At 38.9% G+C, this 18,852-nt stretch overlaps 1 protein-coding gene across 9 annotated transcripts in view; it reads left to right on the forward strand.

Annotated features, from left to right (window-relative positions):
- The window catches only part of LOC109400469 (uncharacterized), a 57,888-nt gene that overhangs the window by 37,248 nt on the left and 1,788 nt on the right, over window positions 1–18,852 (forward strand). For 4 of the 9 annotated variants that reach the window (XM_062846607.1, XM_062846608.1, XM_062846609.1 and 1 more), the window contains one exon: window positions 46–202. The exons of 2 other annotated variants lie outside the window; for them this stretch is intronic. In XM_062846607.1, coding sequence (XP_062702591.1) covers window positions 46–202 — 157 coding nt within the window. Of the gene's footprint in view, window positions 1–45; window positions 203–3,711; window positions 4,521–4,711; window positions 4,875–18,852 lie in introns of all 9 variants that reach the window. 3 more of the 9 variants (XM_029860189.2, XM_062846612.1, XM_062846613.1) reach the window with 1 other exon arrangement.

Raw genomic sequence — 18,852 nt, forward strand, 5'->3', positions numbered from 1 at the left:
TCTTGGGCCACTGCCGGTGGTTTCTTATGTTGTGCTTTCTTACAGACCGATCATATTCTCATGCCCAACGTTAAACGTTTCTGGAAAAGCAGATGCCGCGGTATAGATGGCGTGGCTGGAGTTTCCGATTATCGAATGCTTACGGCTCGATTCAAACATTGTAAACCCGGTGACGTTGAGAAGTCTGCTTCGGAACCAGCAGGTAAATCCAGTATCCAGTGTTGGGTGTATTTTTCGTGTTTTTGTTTATGTTCATACGTAACTGACTTCTGTGGTGGTATCCGATGGATTGTTAACTCCACAAAACGAATGTTCTATGGAGTTTTCACCGAAATAATTCGCATATCCACAGTCAAACGTTCATGAGTCAAAATTGAAGAAAACATTGATGGAAGGTATAAAAACTTTGTAACTTACATTTCTATTTAGGGGTGGCCAGTAGAGAATTTTGAAAAAAGTGGGATAAGTCCGGGAATTTGAAATCGCCGCACGGCGATAACAAATTCTGAAAACTTGCTATATCAATATAGTGTAGTAAACTGCAATCAACATCCAATTTGAGCAAACGTTGAAAGTATCGATTGAGAATTCTGGATGTTCTTGGGTGGGTATATAAACTGAAATTTTTTATGCAATCAATACTTGATTCAATACCCAAAAGAGGCTTATATAGTTCACATACATTTGTCGAGTTTTACGGTATTCACACGGTTTTATGGTTTAGTAACTACCGCTTCTGATTCGCAATTACAAACAACTCATATGTAACCTTATATGCTTATGTTCATAGCCATCGCTTGAACCAAAAACGGGTTAAAAAAGCCGTTCCCTTCGAACTCTACTGTCAATCTAGGCTGTGACATAAACATCAGAAAACAATAACACAATCTATCATCGTATGCCTACCAAACGGCATCCACGTACCAACGTGAACCTATGTCAAACAAGCATTTCCCAAAATCTTCCAACATTCATATGAACTCCACGGTCTGCCCGTGGAAAAGCGATTGCAATTCCCCTTCCACACATGACCTGCAATCCGACGAGGCAGGCACCATTCTCGCCTAAAGATCACCAATACTCACACACTGAAAATATCGGTTAGTCCTAAGCTGCTATCTCATTGGGTCCTTGTGTGAGTGTAGCTGATATGGCGATACGGGAGCTCGATCAAGCTCAAACTCAAGTCAGATTTCACGACATATTTGAACGCAATTCGTTGAAATTTGATAGAGCTATTAGCATTAGTTTTTTTTCCAAGATTTCCAAAAGAAATCAACAAGTCGGAAACAATCATTTTGCTCGCCAATGTGCTTGTGATTAGATTTGTGCTAGTCGGGATCTGTGAGTCAGTCCTAAAACCACAAACTGTGAAAACTCAACAAGAGAAGAATGCGGACCGATACCAATCGTCAGTCGGCTTCTCAACGACGAAAAGAGACTTGCGATTGGAAGCTCGGTCCGTGGAACTGCAGATCTCCGCCGAACTTCATCGCCGATGTGCTGGAGGACTGTGAGCTTCGGAATCGTAGAATTTGCAGATTGCGGATCAAGGGCCGATTTTTCAACATCAGTCAACACCCCGAAAGCACGGATGATGGCAAAGACGCACTCTACGCGCAGATGGAATGTGCGCAATCCACGACATCAAGATCATCGTAGGAGACCCAAACGATCAGGACGCCCAGAAGGAGAAATTTAGATCGACGGAAGGTTCAGCGCTCACCAGCTGACGAACGAAAATGGTCTACGACTCATTGATTTTTCTTCCTCCAAGGACATGACCATTCGTAGCATCTTGTCCCAGCACAGCCTCCCTTATCGTTAAACATGGGGATCACCACAGCAGACGGGATCGCAAATCTTACACGTTTTGCTTGATGGTCTAGTCAGCAGTTTTTCGACATTCTGGACGTCAGATGTCCTTGCAATAACAGAGGAGCAACCGCGGGCGGTCAATCATGCTCATACTCATTCTGGACGTCAGAACCTATAGTGGCGACTCCGATTATTACATGGTAATGGTCAAACTGCGCTATAAATCCTCCGTCATTATCCATGTACGGTATCGATGACCACCCCTGTACGATATCTAGATCCATTGAGGCAATCAGCTGTCGCTACTCCATACGCGCAGAACCTCGAGACAGCGTTGCCGGAAAAGGCTGTGATCGATGTGGCCCCTCTGGAGGACTACTGGATTACAGTCAAAGCAGCCATCAACGACGCAACCGAGAGTACCTACTATCGGGTATACGTGGAACGTTTGGTTCGACAGCGAGTGCAGAGCGGTGTTGAAAAAGAACGCTGCGCAGGCGGTAATGCTGCAGCATGAAACCCGGCAAAACGTTCGATGCGCCATTCTGCTGATTGATACACGTAAGTTCTACCGGAAGCTTACGCATCTTTCAATGGCGTTGTGTCGCCATCCGAAATGTGCAGATGTGGACGGACGCCTCCTGACGGACGAACTTGAGATGACCAAAAAGTGCAAGCAGCACTCTGACGAGCATCTAAATGGCGGGTAGAATGTTGGCACGGGGAATCAAGGCAGCGGAGGAAATGGATACGTCAGTGCAGGACAGGACAAAAACGAACCAACTCTCAAACTGAAGGAAGTTTGGATGTCATGCATCAGCTCAAACACTACAAATCCGCCACTACGGATGACATCGCAACAGAGGTAATCAAGATAGGCCCGGAAGGGTTGACCAGCTGTCTGCCCCGGTTAGTGGTCAGGATCTTTGAAACCGATCAGCTACTGGAGGAGTGGAAGGGATGGTTAATCTGTCCCTTCCATTGGAAATGTTACAAGTTAATGCTTGAGAACTTTCCAGCGATTACCATTTTGAATGCCCTTTAGAAACTATCCCAGATCATCTTCCATCATCGGAGTTCGTGGGAAGTTAACAATCCGAAGGACGGTCGATAACGGACCAGATGTTCATCGTACGACAACTCATCCAGAAATGTCTTGAATACCAGGTACCAACGCATCACCTGTTCATCCACCTTAAGGAGCCATGTGCGATAGTATCGACCACGCAGACCTACGGAAAATCATGGACGAGATCAGCTTTCCCGGGTAGCTGACCAGACAGATCGAATCAACGATAGACGGTATACAAAACTGCGTAAGGATTTCGGGTGAACTATCCAGTACATTCGAATCTCGACGAAGACAGCGACAAGATGGATGCCTACTATTAAACCTCAACCATCCTGGAAGATGTAACGGAACGAGTCGGACTCAACAGTCGACACCGGTCGAAATCCGGTCAATGTGTCTGTTTTGCGGATGGCAGGCAGAGCATGTTGCAAACAACATTGAAAAGTTGGTGTTCATTGCTGATCCGGTTGACACTAGAAAGTGTTGAGCGTCGGTATGACAAACGTTAGGCGTTAACGACGTTAAAGAACTGCAAACTGAGTCGCGGCAAATTGGTGACTCAGTGTTACCATGAATTTGCTGTTGACCGAAATAGATAAATGAAATTAATTTTCCGCAAAAAAGTGATGTGAGAATCGTAATTCGAACATACTACATTTCTTAGCAGTTTTCAATCATCGACGACGATTTCTACTTGAGACCTCTTGGCTGCCATCTTTTCGGTGTACAAAAATCTGTGTTGCGCTGTTCCTGTGATCTGGTATACTGGATTCCGAGTTTGATTTCATCATAATACATATTCCCCAATTCTTCCCTCACAGAACCAGGTTCATCAACTGCGGCGTATTCCCAGTCGGATGAACCAGCAGAGAATCTACTGCCGGTAGCAAATGATCCATCGTCAGTTGATCCACCGTCAGTAGATGCACCATCTCTCAGACCGAAGCGATTGCGCGCACCTCCTGCCAGTACAAATACTCGACCACCTGTTCCGATGCATACTTTCGGAACGTGGAACGTTTCCGGGTGCTCGAACGATGCCGACCGTAAAGCCGTCGATCTCTTCCTCAAACAAAACAACGTCTCGGTGGCTTGTCTCCAAGAAACTCACATGCCAACCTGTACGGACAAAACGGAGAACTACACCTGGTACAACGTCAACCGGACCGCAGCGTCCACTGCATGGAGCGGCGGAACTGCCGTACTCGTGCGTAACGATTTGACACAGGATTGCAAATTCCAACGGATTTCTGATGGCATGTGCAGCGCAGGTGTGTTCATTTTCGGGAAACTTCTCACGGTGTTGTCGGTGAATGCTCATACCACAGCGATAGACAGCGACCGACCGGATGCGGTGTTCAAAGATCTGGCTATGGCCATAAATTTCATGGGCACCAGGAAACGTGAAAGTTTCATTGCTATGGGTGGCTTCAATGCGCAGATTGGATCCCAAGATATACCTTTACGGCTGCAAAAATCAATTGGAAAACAGCTGTATCATCCATTCAGCAATGCAAACGGAGAAGGCCTCAAGCTTGTTTTACAAGATTTCGATTTGCGGCTGTGCAGTTCCTTCGGCCCTGGCCAGAGCGTCCAATGTACCTGGAAGAGCGGAAATCAACAGGCACAGGTTGTGTATCGTTTCCTACGATTGCAAACCGGGACTTCCAAAAATTGGTATAGAAGCCGTTTGACATAAGGCCATTTAGCAAGCATAGCAAGTTATGATAATGCCAAATGTACTTCTCTCAAACGTCTTCACACCACAAGGGTTCCCTCCCCGAAGTAACGGTCGATTTCTAAAGATGTGTTTTCTTCCAGATTGACCACATCGTATCGCCCTTTATAGAGCGATTCACCCAACCCAAGTGTAGCTGCGTAGACGGATTGCCCGGATTTTCGCATCATCGTTTGCTTCTGCTGCAGGTTCGGCACTTTACGGGCCAGAGGACTTTGTTAGCTGCGAAGCGCGCACGTGAAGCAGGTAACTCCAGTTTCTCGGAAACGAACAGCAAGAAGCACTGCTCGGAGCAGCAGCGTTACGCCTTCCTGCGCTGACGCGGACCAAAGATCCTTAGCACCATGATTCGAATTCTTCATGCGTTCGGTCCATTCCGTGCTAATCAGGTTTCGTCGAAACACCGTGCTTATTTTCCTTGTTGACTTTTGTTTTACTTATACTTATGCTATACCGAGCTAGTAAAATTTGATTTTTTAATTTTCAACCTATCTAGTCGTTCAACGACCCTCCTACAAAGAATTGTTTTGTAGCATGTATCAAAATGCTCTTTATATTCGACCAAATGTTTACAAATCTGTCACATTTTGAATGTATTGAATTAGAAAATTTATCTGTAATCAAAACCACTTCGTATATGTTTTTACATGATAGAAATGAATTCACGCTTTATGGTTCAAGACTTTCACAATTCTTAATTTTTTTTTCTCAAGACCATTCCGTCCTTAACTATGGGAACTGGAAGTACTATGAGCAGCCTTAGCATTTGTCTCTCAGCACCGCGTGCTATCACCTGCATTCAATTCTGTAAAGACATTTTGAAGAAAATTTTAAAAATAGTGGGAGGAATGGGGTAGAATAGGTCATTTCTTTAACTAAACACCGCGTATATTGTCACCGCCAATCAGGTCTATAAAGACGATGATTCTATAAAAAATAGTATAGTATAGTATAGTACAATCATATATATAAAATCCCAGATTTGTCTGTCCTTCCGTCACGCTTTGAAATGTTTCATGGAAATGTTTCACACAGTATGGAAGGTATATAGCTCATTGCATTGTTTCATCGTTCCATTGGTGCATTGTCACATTGATGCATCGTCGCAGTGATGTATCGTTGCGTTGGTGCATCACTGCATTGTTCCATCGTTGCATTGGTGTATTGCTGCATCGTTGCATTGGTGCATCGCTGCATTGTTGCAAAAGATTCGTAAAGCAATGTATTGTTGTATCAATCCTGTAGAATGTTCTAGAAGTTTCTTTCATTCCATGAATAAGAACCCTACAACAGTCGTTTATGAACCAAGATTGGTTACATTAGTATAACTTCTGGCGCTTCTCAACGAGATGCCAAATGATGAGTGAAATGTTTCACACATGAATTGATTCAAAAGCTTCTAAGGAAACTTTGAGAAATTTTCCTTCCACAAGATTCTAGGATCTTCTTGATTCGATGAAAAAAACTAATATAATTTGAAAAATCTTTAAATCAGGCACACAATCTATATCTTCAAAGAAAGATAATTGTCAAAAGGATCAAAAAATAAGCATTTTTTTAGAACGTGGCTAGCCACGTTGGGTCTGCTAGTTATAGTATAGTATAGTATAATTATCTTGTTGTTTGTGTAAAATAATGTGCAACATTCGTCGATGCGGTGAATAGTGACACCATTTTTCCAGGTATTCTTTTTTGAATTCCTCCCGGATTCCTAGATTCTCCTAGAATTTCTCCTGGAATTTTTTACGAGAATCCTACAGAATTTCTCCCGTAATGTTTGCCGGCATGTTTTCCCAGAGTTTCTCGTAAGATTTTTCCCGCAGTTTTTCCTGTTTTCGCCGAACAAAAAATCCGTGGAATTTCTTCAAGCATTTACCCCAAGATCTCCATTCTCTCGTATGTTGTCGTAGAATTTTTCCTATAGTTCCTCCCGGGATTCCTTCCGAAGTTTCTCCTGTAACTTTCTCAACAAATTTCCGATGTTTCTGTGAGTTTTCTTCTAGAGTTTCTCCCGGGATTTCAACAGGAATTTCAGCGGTGATATTTCCTCTCGCGGGATTTCTTTTGAGTGTCACTTGAGATCTCTCTTAGAATTTTCTCAGAAGATTGCTTGCTTGTGGAGCGGATCTGGTATGATGGTTAAAGCACGTGACTATCACGCCGAGGACCTGCGATCGAATCCCACTCCCGAGAAACTCACAATATATGAGTTCTTTGTTCGGAATAGTAGTAAAGCGTGGGTCCCGAAAAGAACTAGCCTACGAATAAAAATCTCGTTATAATACAGAAAAAAAAAATAAAGTAAGAAGATTGCTTCCAGTGTTCGTCCTGGGATGTCTCTCAGAGTTTTTCTGAACTTTCTTCTGAGATTACATCCGGATTTTTTAGATTTCTGCAGGAGCTATTGCTGATATTTCTCATGGAGTTCTTTCCGTGGTTTCTTTCAGAGCTAATTCCAGGCTTTTCCGCGTAGTTGTTTAGGTACATGATTTCGTGCAATGATTCTGCTGAGATTATTTTTTACAGATTTTCCCGGCATTATTCCCAGAACTTTTTACGAAGTCCCTAATGGAAATGTCCCGAGATTCTCGGTGCTCCTTCTGGGATTATTCTGGTCAAAAAGTTCTTGGAATAACTTACGAAATTCAAGAATAAATTCCGGGTGAAATATCAGAGGGAGTCTGGATAAGAAGAACATCGGAAAAAATCCTGAAGAAAAAACTAAAAGGAAATATTAAGGAAACTCAAGGGGAAACTCCCGATTCCCGGTCGGTCCAGGATCTTTTCGTAAAAAGGAAATTTCCTTGACTTCCTTGGGCATAGAGTATCTTCGTGCCTGCCACACGATATACACATGCAAAATGGTCATTGGCAGAGGAAGCTCTCAGTTAATAACTGTGGAAGTGCTCATAGAACACTAAGCTGAGAAGCAGGCTTTGTCCCAGTGAGGACGTTACGCCAAGAAGAAGAAGAAGAAGGGGAAACTCTAAAAACATCTAAGAGAAATCCCGGAAGGAATTACGTGCGATATCTTACGAAAGAATAAAAAAAATGTAGGAAATCTCGTTGGAAGAAATTCCTACACATTTTTTGGGAGCAAATACGTTCTAAACCTTGGAAGAACTGGTTAAATAAAAAAAAAACTCCGGCAAATCTCCAGGGAAAAAAGTTAATAAATTCAAGGAAGAACTCGCGGGAAGATTTCTGTGAGAAACTGCGAAAGAATTTAAAGTAGGCATTGCTGTAGAAATTCAAGAAGGAATTCGGGAAAGAATTTCAGAAATCCTCAAAGGAATTTCGGAACGAATTCTGGATAGAACTGCAATCAAATTTAATAACAAATTTCTGAAGAGTGTAGGAGTTCCTAATTCCAACTTGAAAGAGTTCTTGAGAAGTATCGTCGGAACAGCCAAGATAATCGGTACCGCATAATGCCATATGAGGCATTCCACGGACCAGCACGAATCCATTTTAATCTATGTTTTTTAATCTACTTGATATTTTTGTATACTATTACTCTTTATGTGAGAAACCATTTTTTCATATCAAAAGTTCATATTTTGTCTCGACTAACTTTCAAATAGGGCCAATGAAAAAATGGAACACAAGCAAATAAAAAATTATAACACGGAAACGGCTTGTTTGATCGGAATGGTGTCTTCAGCAAAGTTATAGAATAATATATGGCGGCTCTCAGAAAAATACACATTGAAAAATTTATTCAATTTTTCTTCTGGAAAAACTGAATTTTGTTACTAAAAATTAAATATCTCAAAAAGCTATTTTTTTACCTTCGTGATATTTTGTGAGAATAAAGTTCATTCTGTTAGCTATCATCTGTAAAATTTTTATAGTGGTAAAAAAATATACAAAAAAGTTATGGCACTTTGAACATTTTTGGTTGCGTGTTTTTTTTAGAGTGCATGACGAATTTCCCGCAAACTAGATTTTGGGGTTGGCAGCACCTCTCAGACTTCAATAGAATTGTGTAGGTATGAAGACTATGTACTTTAAGGCAACTTTGCATACTTTGTTGTTTTTTTTTAATTTTATCTACACCAATATTTGAAAAGGGCTTAAGTTTTTGACCATTTTTTTATACCAATGTAACTTAAAAATAACATGACCTACAAAAAAGTGTGGTATGTGTGACTTTAAGGAATTTGTGTGAGCTTTCAAGTAAAAAATTGAAATATTGAAAAAACGATCACGCTAAAAAAAGTTAAAAAATAAATTGAAGTCAATTAGGAATACATGCCGATTTGCGAAATTAAATTAATCCTATTCCGGAGAACCAAATCCCACACCAACCATTAAGAATAGAATTCAAAATGGATCAAAGTAATTAAATTGCTGTTATCTGAATCTAACCCAACATAAAATGTTTTTTTTTTGAGTCAAGCCAATTTTTGGGTATTTTTATACGTGGATTTTCACATATTAATATTGAACATAGCTTTATATGTTTCAATTATAAATCTATCCAATACAAAGAATTTAATTAAAAATATAATTTAGGATTCTCTTTTGAACCAGAACACCAGATCTGTTACACAGAAATTCAGAATATCAACCAGAAGTCGAATTTCAACTCAAAAGTTCCCTTATTCATAGGAGAATAAAATAAATACTTTGCATCAGATAGACTTGTGAATCAAAAATATGGAGCTATGTTTAATTTAATTTATGAAAATATCTGTAAAAAACGCCCTGAATAAAAACTTTTGTTTTCTACCGAAGAGAAACACACAAAATGATGACATGAAGTATTTGTTGTTAGGAACTGTCCATTAAAGACGTAGCATTTTAGGGGAAGTTAATGATATTGCTAGGAGCCTTCTATTAGGTATAAGAAAATATATTTTAAGAGGGGAGGAGCTGTCAAAAATTTTCCACCAATGCTACCGTGATTTCGAATGCAGCGATATGGTCCAATAAGGACCGAAACGTCGGGTTAAGAAAACATATAGTTGTTTTTGATTGACCAAATTAGACTGAAATGCCAATTAAAGATATCATACAACGTACAGTCGAAAGTCAAACTCAAAGCAATAAAACAAGTACGACCACGATTCTCATCAGTCAACGAGATTGAAACTTTTTCTACAAATCATTTTATTGTAATAGGTAAATATCATTTAAAATAAAAAATCAATAATTTTGCTTTCGGGATGAAATTGATCAGTAAATGAAATACCTTTGCATTTGCCAAAAATATGTTTTCCACCTGAATTAACCACCCCAGAATGCGAAATGCTACGCAAAACTTTCACGAGTTTTCTCAATTTTTAATTATTCAAGTTTTAAATTTAATAAATTTCATGAAAACGCCTTAAAGTATGCACTTTTCATACTGAAAAAGTGATTACTTCCGGAAAAGTGCAATTTTATGTATAAATTTGAATATTTATAAAAATTTTGATGATGAAATCGTGTTTAGCAAATACTTGGCAGCTAAAAGCATCCATTCGAATATTAATTACATGTGCGATACAGCCACGGTAACAAAAGTTTGAAAGGGTATTTGAGATTCACCAAACACGCAATTACGGAAAATATTGAATTTAATACAGAAAGATGTGACTAATTGACTGTAAAACATCTAACTCATCATTCAATAATCCTTTAGCCGGCCATTTTCTACAAATTGTTTTAAGTTTAAAGCAATATTTTTAACAAATGAAAATGACCCTCACGTGGATCAATTTCATCCGAAATCACGGTACCTCAGAAATGCTTTTCTTCAAAAGTGCCCATCTTGCGATATATGGCAAAATTTTCAATAATTACAAAAATGTCATGTTTTGCTAATTGAAATAATTTATCTTATTTGTTCACATGATTATCTGAAAGTCACCCATACATAACTTTTTTGTAGGTAATGTCATTTTTTAAGTTATATTGAGTAAAAAACGGTCAAATATTTAGCCCTTTTCAAATATTAGTCTAGATAAATAAAAAAAAACAACGTATGCAATCTTGCTTTAAAATACATAGTCTTTCAACCTAAGAAATTCTATCGGATTCTGAGACAGTTTTGCCAAACCCCTACGCGTGAATTCGTCATACACTCTAAAAACACACAACCGAAAATGTTCAAAGTGCCATAACTTTTTTGTACATTTTTTTACCACTATAAAAATTTTACAGATGATAGCTAACAGAATGAACTTTATTCTCACAAAATATCACGAAGGTAAAAAAATAGCTTTTTGAGATATTTAATTTTTAGTAACAAAATTCAGTTTTTTTAGAAGAGAAACTAAATAAATTTTTCAATGTGTATTTTTCTGAAAGTCACCATTTATTAACCTACAACTTTGCCGAAGACAGTTTTCCGATCAAACAAGCAGTTTCAGAGATATGATTTTTCATTTGCATGTGTTCCATTTTTTCATAGGCCCTATTTAAAAGTTAGTCGAGACTTCATAAAAAGTTTTAATATGAAAAAAATGGTTATTTATATTGATTAGAACAGCTGTGCAAAATTATATGCAAATCAAAAATGCAAAATTAAAAAAAATGGATTTTTTTCGTGCTGCTTCGTGGAAAGCCTCATATGGCTTCTCCCATCATGCTGAAGATATCTTCAGCCATATAGCCTGTTGTCGATTTCCTGTTAGTGGCATCTCCTCCCCAATCTGCGTCTGTATATCCAGTGAACTGCAAATTTTCGGCTCTGTTGAACTCCAGACTATAATCCAGTGTACCCTTGAGGTATCGCATAATAAATTAACTGCTGAACTTGTTGACTTTGTTTACCGCTAACGAGATGTCCGGTCGTTCTCCTTGAGCAAGGCAGGTTAAGCATCCTACTGCCTCCTTATAGGGAATGTTCTGCATTGCTTGAATCTCCTTTTAGGTTCGTGAAGATAATGAGCCGTCCAATTGATCTCCGGGGTCCGCAAGTGTTGCCACAGGTCTACCGTTCTCCAAATTGAACCGCTGTAGAACTTCTTCGATGTATTGTCACTGGTCGAATTGTAGTGTGACTTCCTTGCGGTCAAGAGTATCCCTCAGTCCTAAACATAGCTTCGCCACCCCGAAGTCCTTCATGTGGAAGTGACTGTTCAGGAATTTCTCCAATTTCTCCTATAGGTAAGTCTGAGTTGGTGATAAAAACCAACAGGTCATTAACATAGATTGTGAAGAAAATCGTCGGCTTCCTGTTAATCTTGTAATACGCTGGAACAGGAATGTCCAAACTGACGCATCGCTTCATCCAGCTGTCTATTACACACCTTGTTTGACTGTTTTAATCCATAAAGCACTTTCGTAACTTGCAATGCAGATCTTGGTATGGTAGTATCGTTCACATATCCGTCTGGTTATTTCATAGAGATGATTTCTTCCTTCAGATCGGACTGGAGAAACGCCGTAACGGCATCCATATGCTCCACTTATAGGTCATGCTGCACCATCAGAGCATTCAAATAATGTATTGTTGCGTACGGGACTACCGGCGAGTACACCTCTGCATAATCGGTTCCGGGACGTTGTGAGCAGCCCACAGTGGGAAAAAGTGCAAACCTACACTAAATTCTGTATCTCACAAACGCATCCAGTTTTTCTAATGAACAAAACGGTTTCAGGCGTAAAATTGTCTGCAGAATCGAATGGAAGTGTGTAAACAGACCGAAATTTTCATTGACATTTATATGAAACTAGCTCTAAAACACTTATGAAACATGAATGCGGTTTGCCTTGAAGGACTTTTCTGGTGGATTAGGATGTAGAGAATCGATTTGAAGTGATTGCAGTAACCACATGAATGTATTTATGCTTATTTTACCCTGATTTCACTCATATATTGAGTTTTGTATGAAGTTAGCTCCATAATTCGCAAGAAAATTATGAGTGGCATGCTAATGATATGTATGATACAAGGAATTGATGAGAAGTGATTTCAGTGACCGCGCGAATGTAATTATGCTCATTTTACCCTTATACCCCACATATATTGTGTTTCGTATGAACAAATCACAAGAAGTTTAAGGGTGATATCATAGACTAATTTCAAGATGTACCAATGAAAACTATTAAATTTTCTGTGTCCAGTCCGGTACCCAATAAAATTCATTACCGAGTATTTTTTTTTCGTGTAAATTGCCTTTTGTGTAAATTATGTTTAGCGTGTTGCACCGATTTGGCAGCTCTGACCAAGGTAAGTATAAGGAAGGTAATCCAATATGCCAGATTACACAATCCGCCATATTGGAAAAGTGAACGACAGACAGCTAGCAAGTATGTTTTGGTTTTGGGCTATTTGAGATGTAGCAAGCCATGATTGGAAATCTGACAGTATTTCAGCGGGGATTGTAGGATGGTACGAAAACTTTTGAAAAGGTGGAGGAATGAAATATCTATTGGTCCGCCTTTTTAGAAGTTTTCGTAAAGAAAGTTTTAATATCTTAATATAATGGAATCATCTGATTAATGAGCCATAGTTTCTACCACCCAATACATAATCGATTAAGGATGCAACTAATTTGTCTGGTAGTGTGTGTAATCCGCTGGACAAAAAAAAAAATGCTCTCACTGGGCAGCAATTCGAGGACAGATTCTACAGGGCTGTTCCCATTACGCCGAGCCGAAACCGTGTGGGCTTCGGTCGTGCCCCGGTCACCGATTTCTAGCATTCGATTACAACGATAGAGCAAAAGTGTACACAAACTCGCCAGCTGCCAACTGCCGCTACCCCGCTACACACCTCTCCCCTCATCCACTGATTGATGATATGCTTGTACCTTCCTTAAACTTACCTTGGCTCTGACAGTAAGGGACTAAACATAAATTACGTAAAGTGGGTACCGAGGATTGTTCACAATCTGCGAACTTGACTGCGGAACAAATCGTGACCATGACGCCGCTGGTGGTATGTTAAGAAGTGCTTATTTGGAGGATGAGGATTCAAGGAATAGATTAAAATTGATTGCAGTGACCACGTGAATGCTATTATGCTCATTTTACCCTAATTCCCCACATATATTGAATTTTGCATGAAATTGGCTATATAACTCGCAAGAAACTTATGGGCGGTATGCTGTGAAGCAGTTCTTTAGTGAGTTATGATATAAATAATCGATTAGAAATTAATGCAGTGACCGCGTGATTGTTATTTTGGTTATCCTACCCTAATCACCCACATATATTAAGTTTTGTATGGTATAAGCTCTATAACTCACAAGAAATTAATGGATACCATACCATAATTAAATTCACGCGGTCATTGTGCTGACTTCTAATCGATTTCTTGTATCATAATCCACTAAATAAACAGTTCATAGCATACCACTCGTGGAGCGGACTCCCGACAAACTCGCAAAAATGTGAGTTCTTCCTTCGGAAGGGAAGTAAAGCGTGGGTCCCGAGATGAACTAGCCCAGGGCTAAAAATCTCGTTAATACAGATAAAAAAAAAAAGCATACCACTCATAATTTTCTTGTAAATTATGGTACTAATTTCATGCAAAATTCAACATACGTGGGGAATTAGAATAAAATGAGCATAATTACATTCCGCAGTTACTACAATCACTTCTAATCGATTCCTTGTATCATAATCCTTCTTGGCGTACCACTCATAACTTTCTTGTGAGTTATGAAGCTAATTTCATACAAAACTTAATATATGTGGAGAATCATGGTTTAATGAGCATAATTACATTCACGCGATCACTGCAATCATTTTCAACCGCTCTCATGTATCATAATCCAATAAAGTATTCCTTGCATACAACTCATAATTTCTTTGTGAATTACGGAGCAAAACTCAACATATGTGGGGAATTAGGGTAAAATGAGCATAACTACATTCTCGCGGACACTGTAATCACTTCTAATCTGTTCCTTGTATCATCATCCACTAAAGAAACCCTTCTTAGCATACCACTCATAACTTATTTGCGAGTTATGGAGCTAATTTGATGCAAAACTCAAAATACGTGGGGAATTGGGGTAAAATGAGTATAATTACATTCGAGCAGTCATTGTAATCACTTCTAATCTGTTCCTTGTATCATCATCCATTAAAGAAACCCTTCTTAGCATACCACCCTTAAGTTTCTTATGAGTTATAGAACTAATTTCATACAATATATGTAGGAAATTAGGGTAAAATGAGCATAATAACATTCACGCGGTCACTGCAACCATTTTTATCTATTCCTTGTATTATAATTCACTAGAGCAAGCCTTATCAGCATACCACTCATAATTTCCTTGCGAGTTATGTACACTGAGGATACTGCAACTCCGAAAATCATACGAACCAACTATGATTTTTTGCCACAAGAATTTCTTGCGAAAATCATAGTTACGAACTATGATTTTGGATTCAAAGCGCCTACTATAATTGTCATACTGTTACTGTATAAACTTCATAACACTTACGTATGAAAATCATACCGATAACGTATAAAAATTGAAACTATGTCTTATGACTATCATACATATTTTCATGAAATATTTTGCACAAATTAAAAAAAAATTGCAACCTGGAATCGAACCAGGAACGTCAAGGTTGGCGAGTGCGTGCTTTACTCATTCGCCCATCGACGCTTCGGAAGTTGAAGTGGTTAGAAGCCAATAAAAGGTTTTGTTGTTTTCTAGCAATGGTGTTTCATAACACATCTTATTATTTTCATACGATGCTCCTTATGAGTTTTTTCATACGACAAGTCGTATGGATTTCGGTTTTCAATGTATGAAAAGCATACGAGAACTATGAAATGATGAAAAAAATAAAAATAACTGATTCATAAGTTGTCAACTATGAAAAACATACGAACAGTATCCTCAGTGTAGCTAATTTCATACAAAACTCAATATATATGGGGAGTTAGGGTAAAATGAGCACAATTACATTTACGCGGTCACTGCAATCACTTCTCATCGTTTCCTTGTATCATAATTCACTAAAGAAACCTTGCTTAGCATACCACTTATAATTTTCTTGTGAGTTATGGAGCTAATTTCATACATAACTCAATATGTGTGTGGAATTAGGGCAAAACGAGCATAAATACATTCATGCAGTCACTGTAATCACTTCAAATCGATTCTCTACATCTTAATCCTTCAGAAAAGTCCTTCAAGGCAAAACGCATTCATGTTTCATAAGTGATTTAGAGCTACTTTCATATAAATGTCAATAAAAATTGGGGAGTTTGGGCAAAATGAGCAGGATAATGATCCGTGCGGTCTGTTTAAACACTTCCATTCGATTCTCCAGACAATGTTACGCCTGAAATCGTTTTGTTCATTAGAAAAGCCGGATGCGTTCGGGAGATACATAATTTAGTGTAGGTTTGCATTGTTTTTTTTCCACTGTGCTCCGGCGCACCCGCGTGATTGCAAAAAATCATCTCATTCACTTTTTCACAAGTCAATTTAACTTGAGTTTGATTGACCGCCCGTAGATGCTACTCCATTATCGCCAGACCAGCTACACTCACACAAGGAATCAATGAGAATTCCGCCGGGGACTAAGCTAAGCAGGCATCTTCCATGTGTGAGCGTTGGTGATCTTCTATTTTTAGGCGTCAATGACGCCTGCTACGTCAGGTTGCAGGTCAATGTGGTGATAGGGAAGGAAATGATGATTGCAATCGTTTGTACCCACATCAGACCGAATATAGCTCTGCGTCTGCATAAATTCATGCATATGTCGGAAGTAGGGGTAGTCGGGGTAATTTGGCCAATAGGGCATTTTGAGCACCACTGGAAAATCATCCAAAATCTAGTAATTTTTGAAAATCCACCAAGGAGCTCCAATGCTGGTCTGATATTGGAGCGATTGAAACATTAGAACGAAGTAATTTAGTCTGGCCAAATTACCCCGACGAGGGCTGAACAAAAACACCTCATAAAACTTCTCTTGTTAAAATACCTTAGATAACTTTCTAATTATAGTTTGTTTTCTGTATACTTCAAGTTGATACTATATGATTCAATATCAAGCGAATCATATTAAGTTTGTATTGCATTAGGCGATATAAATTCTTAATCGAAAAGAGGGTGCTCATATTACCCCGACGGTTCAAAAGCGTCACAAAAACACTTTTTTCAAAAATCATTTTTTGGCATTTAAACGCGATTAGACTATGATATTTATATGCAACTAGTATAGTATTATCAGAAACATTCTGACCATACATACGATGTGCGAGAGATTCATCGTTGTTTTCTGCATCTTCAATCGAATTTTGCTTAAGGACAAGGTATTTGGAGTACATTGCTCAAAATTTCTAGAGCACCGTTTTTTAGAACCGTTGAACGGATTTGGATTCAAATGCATCACGCTGAACAACTAGCGTGATGCATTTTCATCCAAATCCGTTCAACGGTTCTAAAAAACGGTGCTCTAGAAATTTTAAGCTATGTACTCCAAATACCTTGTCCTTAAGGTGGCCAAATTACTCCGATTTACCCTATTGTTGGGATAGGTTGGCAGAGGGTTTACAAATTGATGCGTGGATGAAAAATCTTACGCGCCATACAAAAATATTTGGGTTTTCATAAAAAAAATTTTACAAGGGAGGGGGGTATCGAAAAATCGCAAAAAAATGCCTTACGTAATAAATAAACAGCCCCTAAACAAGAATGAGGGTGATAGAAAGATACAAAGTAGGGGAAAAGAGGCGAACCAAGGATTGAACCCAGGACTACAGACAAACATTTCGACACTGATTCTTCATTAGGGCCTAACTGACATTTTCGATTTCTGTTCATCGATCCTCTCTTTGTGTTATTACAGAATGTGTATTGAGTTTTCCCATTTTTTTTATTGAAATGCGAAGGAGATGACTACATCTTGCTATATAAACAAAAAGAGTAATGATTTTGTTCATTTTGATCAAGTTATTAACGAAAGAGAGAGTCGACGAAGAGAAATCGATCAAGCCCGTTAGGCCCTTATGAAAAATTTTGCTGTATTTTTGCTGTACAAGAGTTGAACAAACTTCTCTTAAGCAGACTCAAGCTTGAGAAACTGTTATTGTTGTCGCGGTTGAAACCCGAAGTTATCTCACACCCGACAATCGAATCGAGCAATTCTCAAAATCTATACGTGAAACCCAACGTCGGACATAGTGCGCTGGACAGCGGACCTGGCCCTCTATCCAGCGCACTGTGTCCGACGTACGTCCGACACACGGTTTAGGAGAAACATCGATTTTCGCGTGTCGAAAATTCCGATTTTCAACTGCACGAACAATATTCAGCTAGTTCTGTTACTTGGGATGTTGGGATACTAAGAAGACTAAGCTTGGCCAACCATATCAACTCCGTTGGCGATACCATGCCATGCCCTAATACCGTGTGCCCCCTAATACCGTGTATTTGATAAAAAATTCAAATATTTTACTAAGTGTATTATTTTTTTAACAAAGTAACTATTTCAATCATTAGCATATTGAATCTACTTAAGTTTGGCGTGAAAAATTTGGCACATATTTACAAAAACAAGAAATTAAAAATGTTTACATACAATGTGAGTGCAAAGTACCAATACACGGTATTAGGGCATGGTTCCTTTTGTGTTCCAAATACCGTGTTTCGACTAAAACTTGCAAACTGAAAATATTATTGATACTTTTTACTTTATGAATCAATTGCACAAACCTCTAGGCAACATTTGACGCACAGGTTCTTTTAAGTATGGACTTAGTATGATTGATATAGTGATGATTCAAAGGACCACCAATGTATGCGGGTCACATACACGGTATTAGGAACAATGTTATGTTTTACAATTTTGATTTTAACAATGGATTAAACATTTGGAATTCCATTAATCATAATTATTATACATAATACACACAATAAGAAATAATATTGCGTTTGAAAAATCAAGAATCATGAATTATTGATTTTTACAGGGCTCTTTGAAGTGAAGAGCATCCTTAAGGTCACGGTATTAGGGCATGGCACGGTAGTGAGAGAACGTCAAACTCGATGCGAGCGCCACGGGTGGGCAGTTAGCCAACTATCAAATTTTGAAAAGAGCATTAAATCGCTGTACGATGGGATATATCAGATTGTTACGGCTGTTTGTCTGTGCCAGCACCTGCTGCATACACATTAGGAGTGGTAGCCACTAGACCAATAAACCCGTTCACCGAGCGCCATGAGTGGCCAATTTGCGAATTACAAAATATGTGGATCAAGATCAACCCTTAAAAAGATGAACGATAAGCACAAGCAGTGAGTAGAATGAGACGTCT

The sequence above is a fragment of the Aedes albopictus genome, chromosome 1, assembly GCF_035046485.1.
Source record: "Aedes albopictus strain Foshan chromosome 1, AalbF5, whole genome shotgun sequence".
In the NCBI taxonomy this organism is placed as follows: Eukaryota; Metazoa; Arthropoda; class Insecta; order Diptera; family Culicidae; genus Aedes; species Aedes albopictus.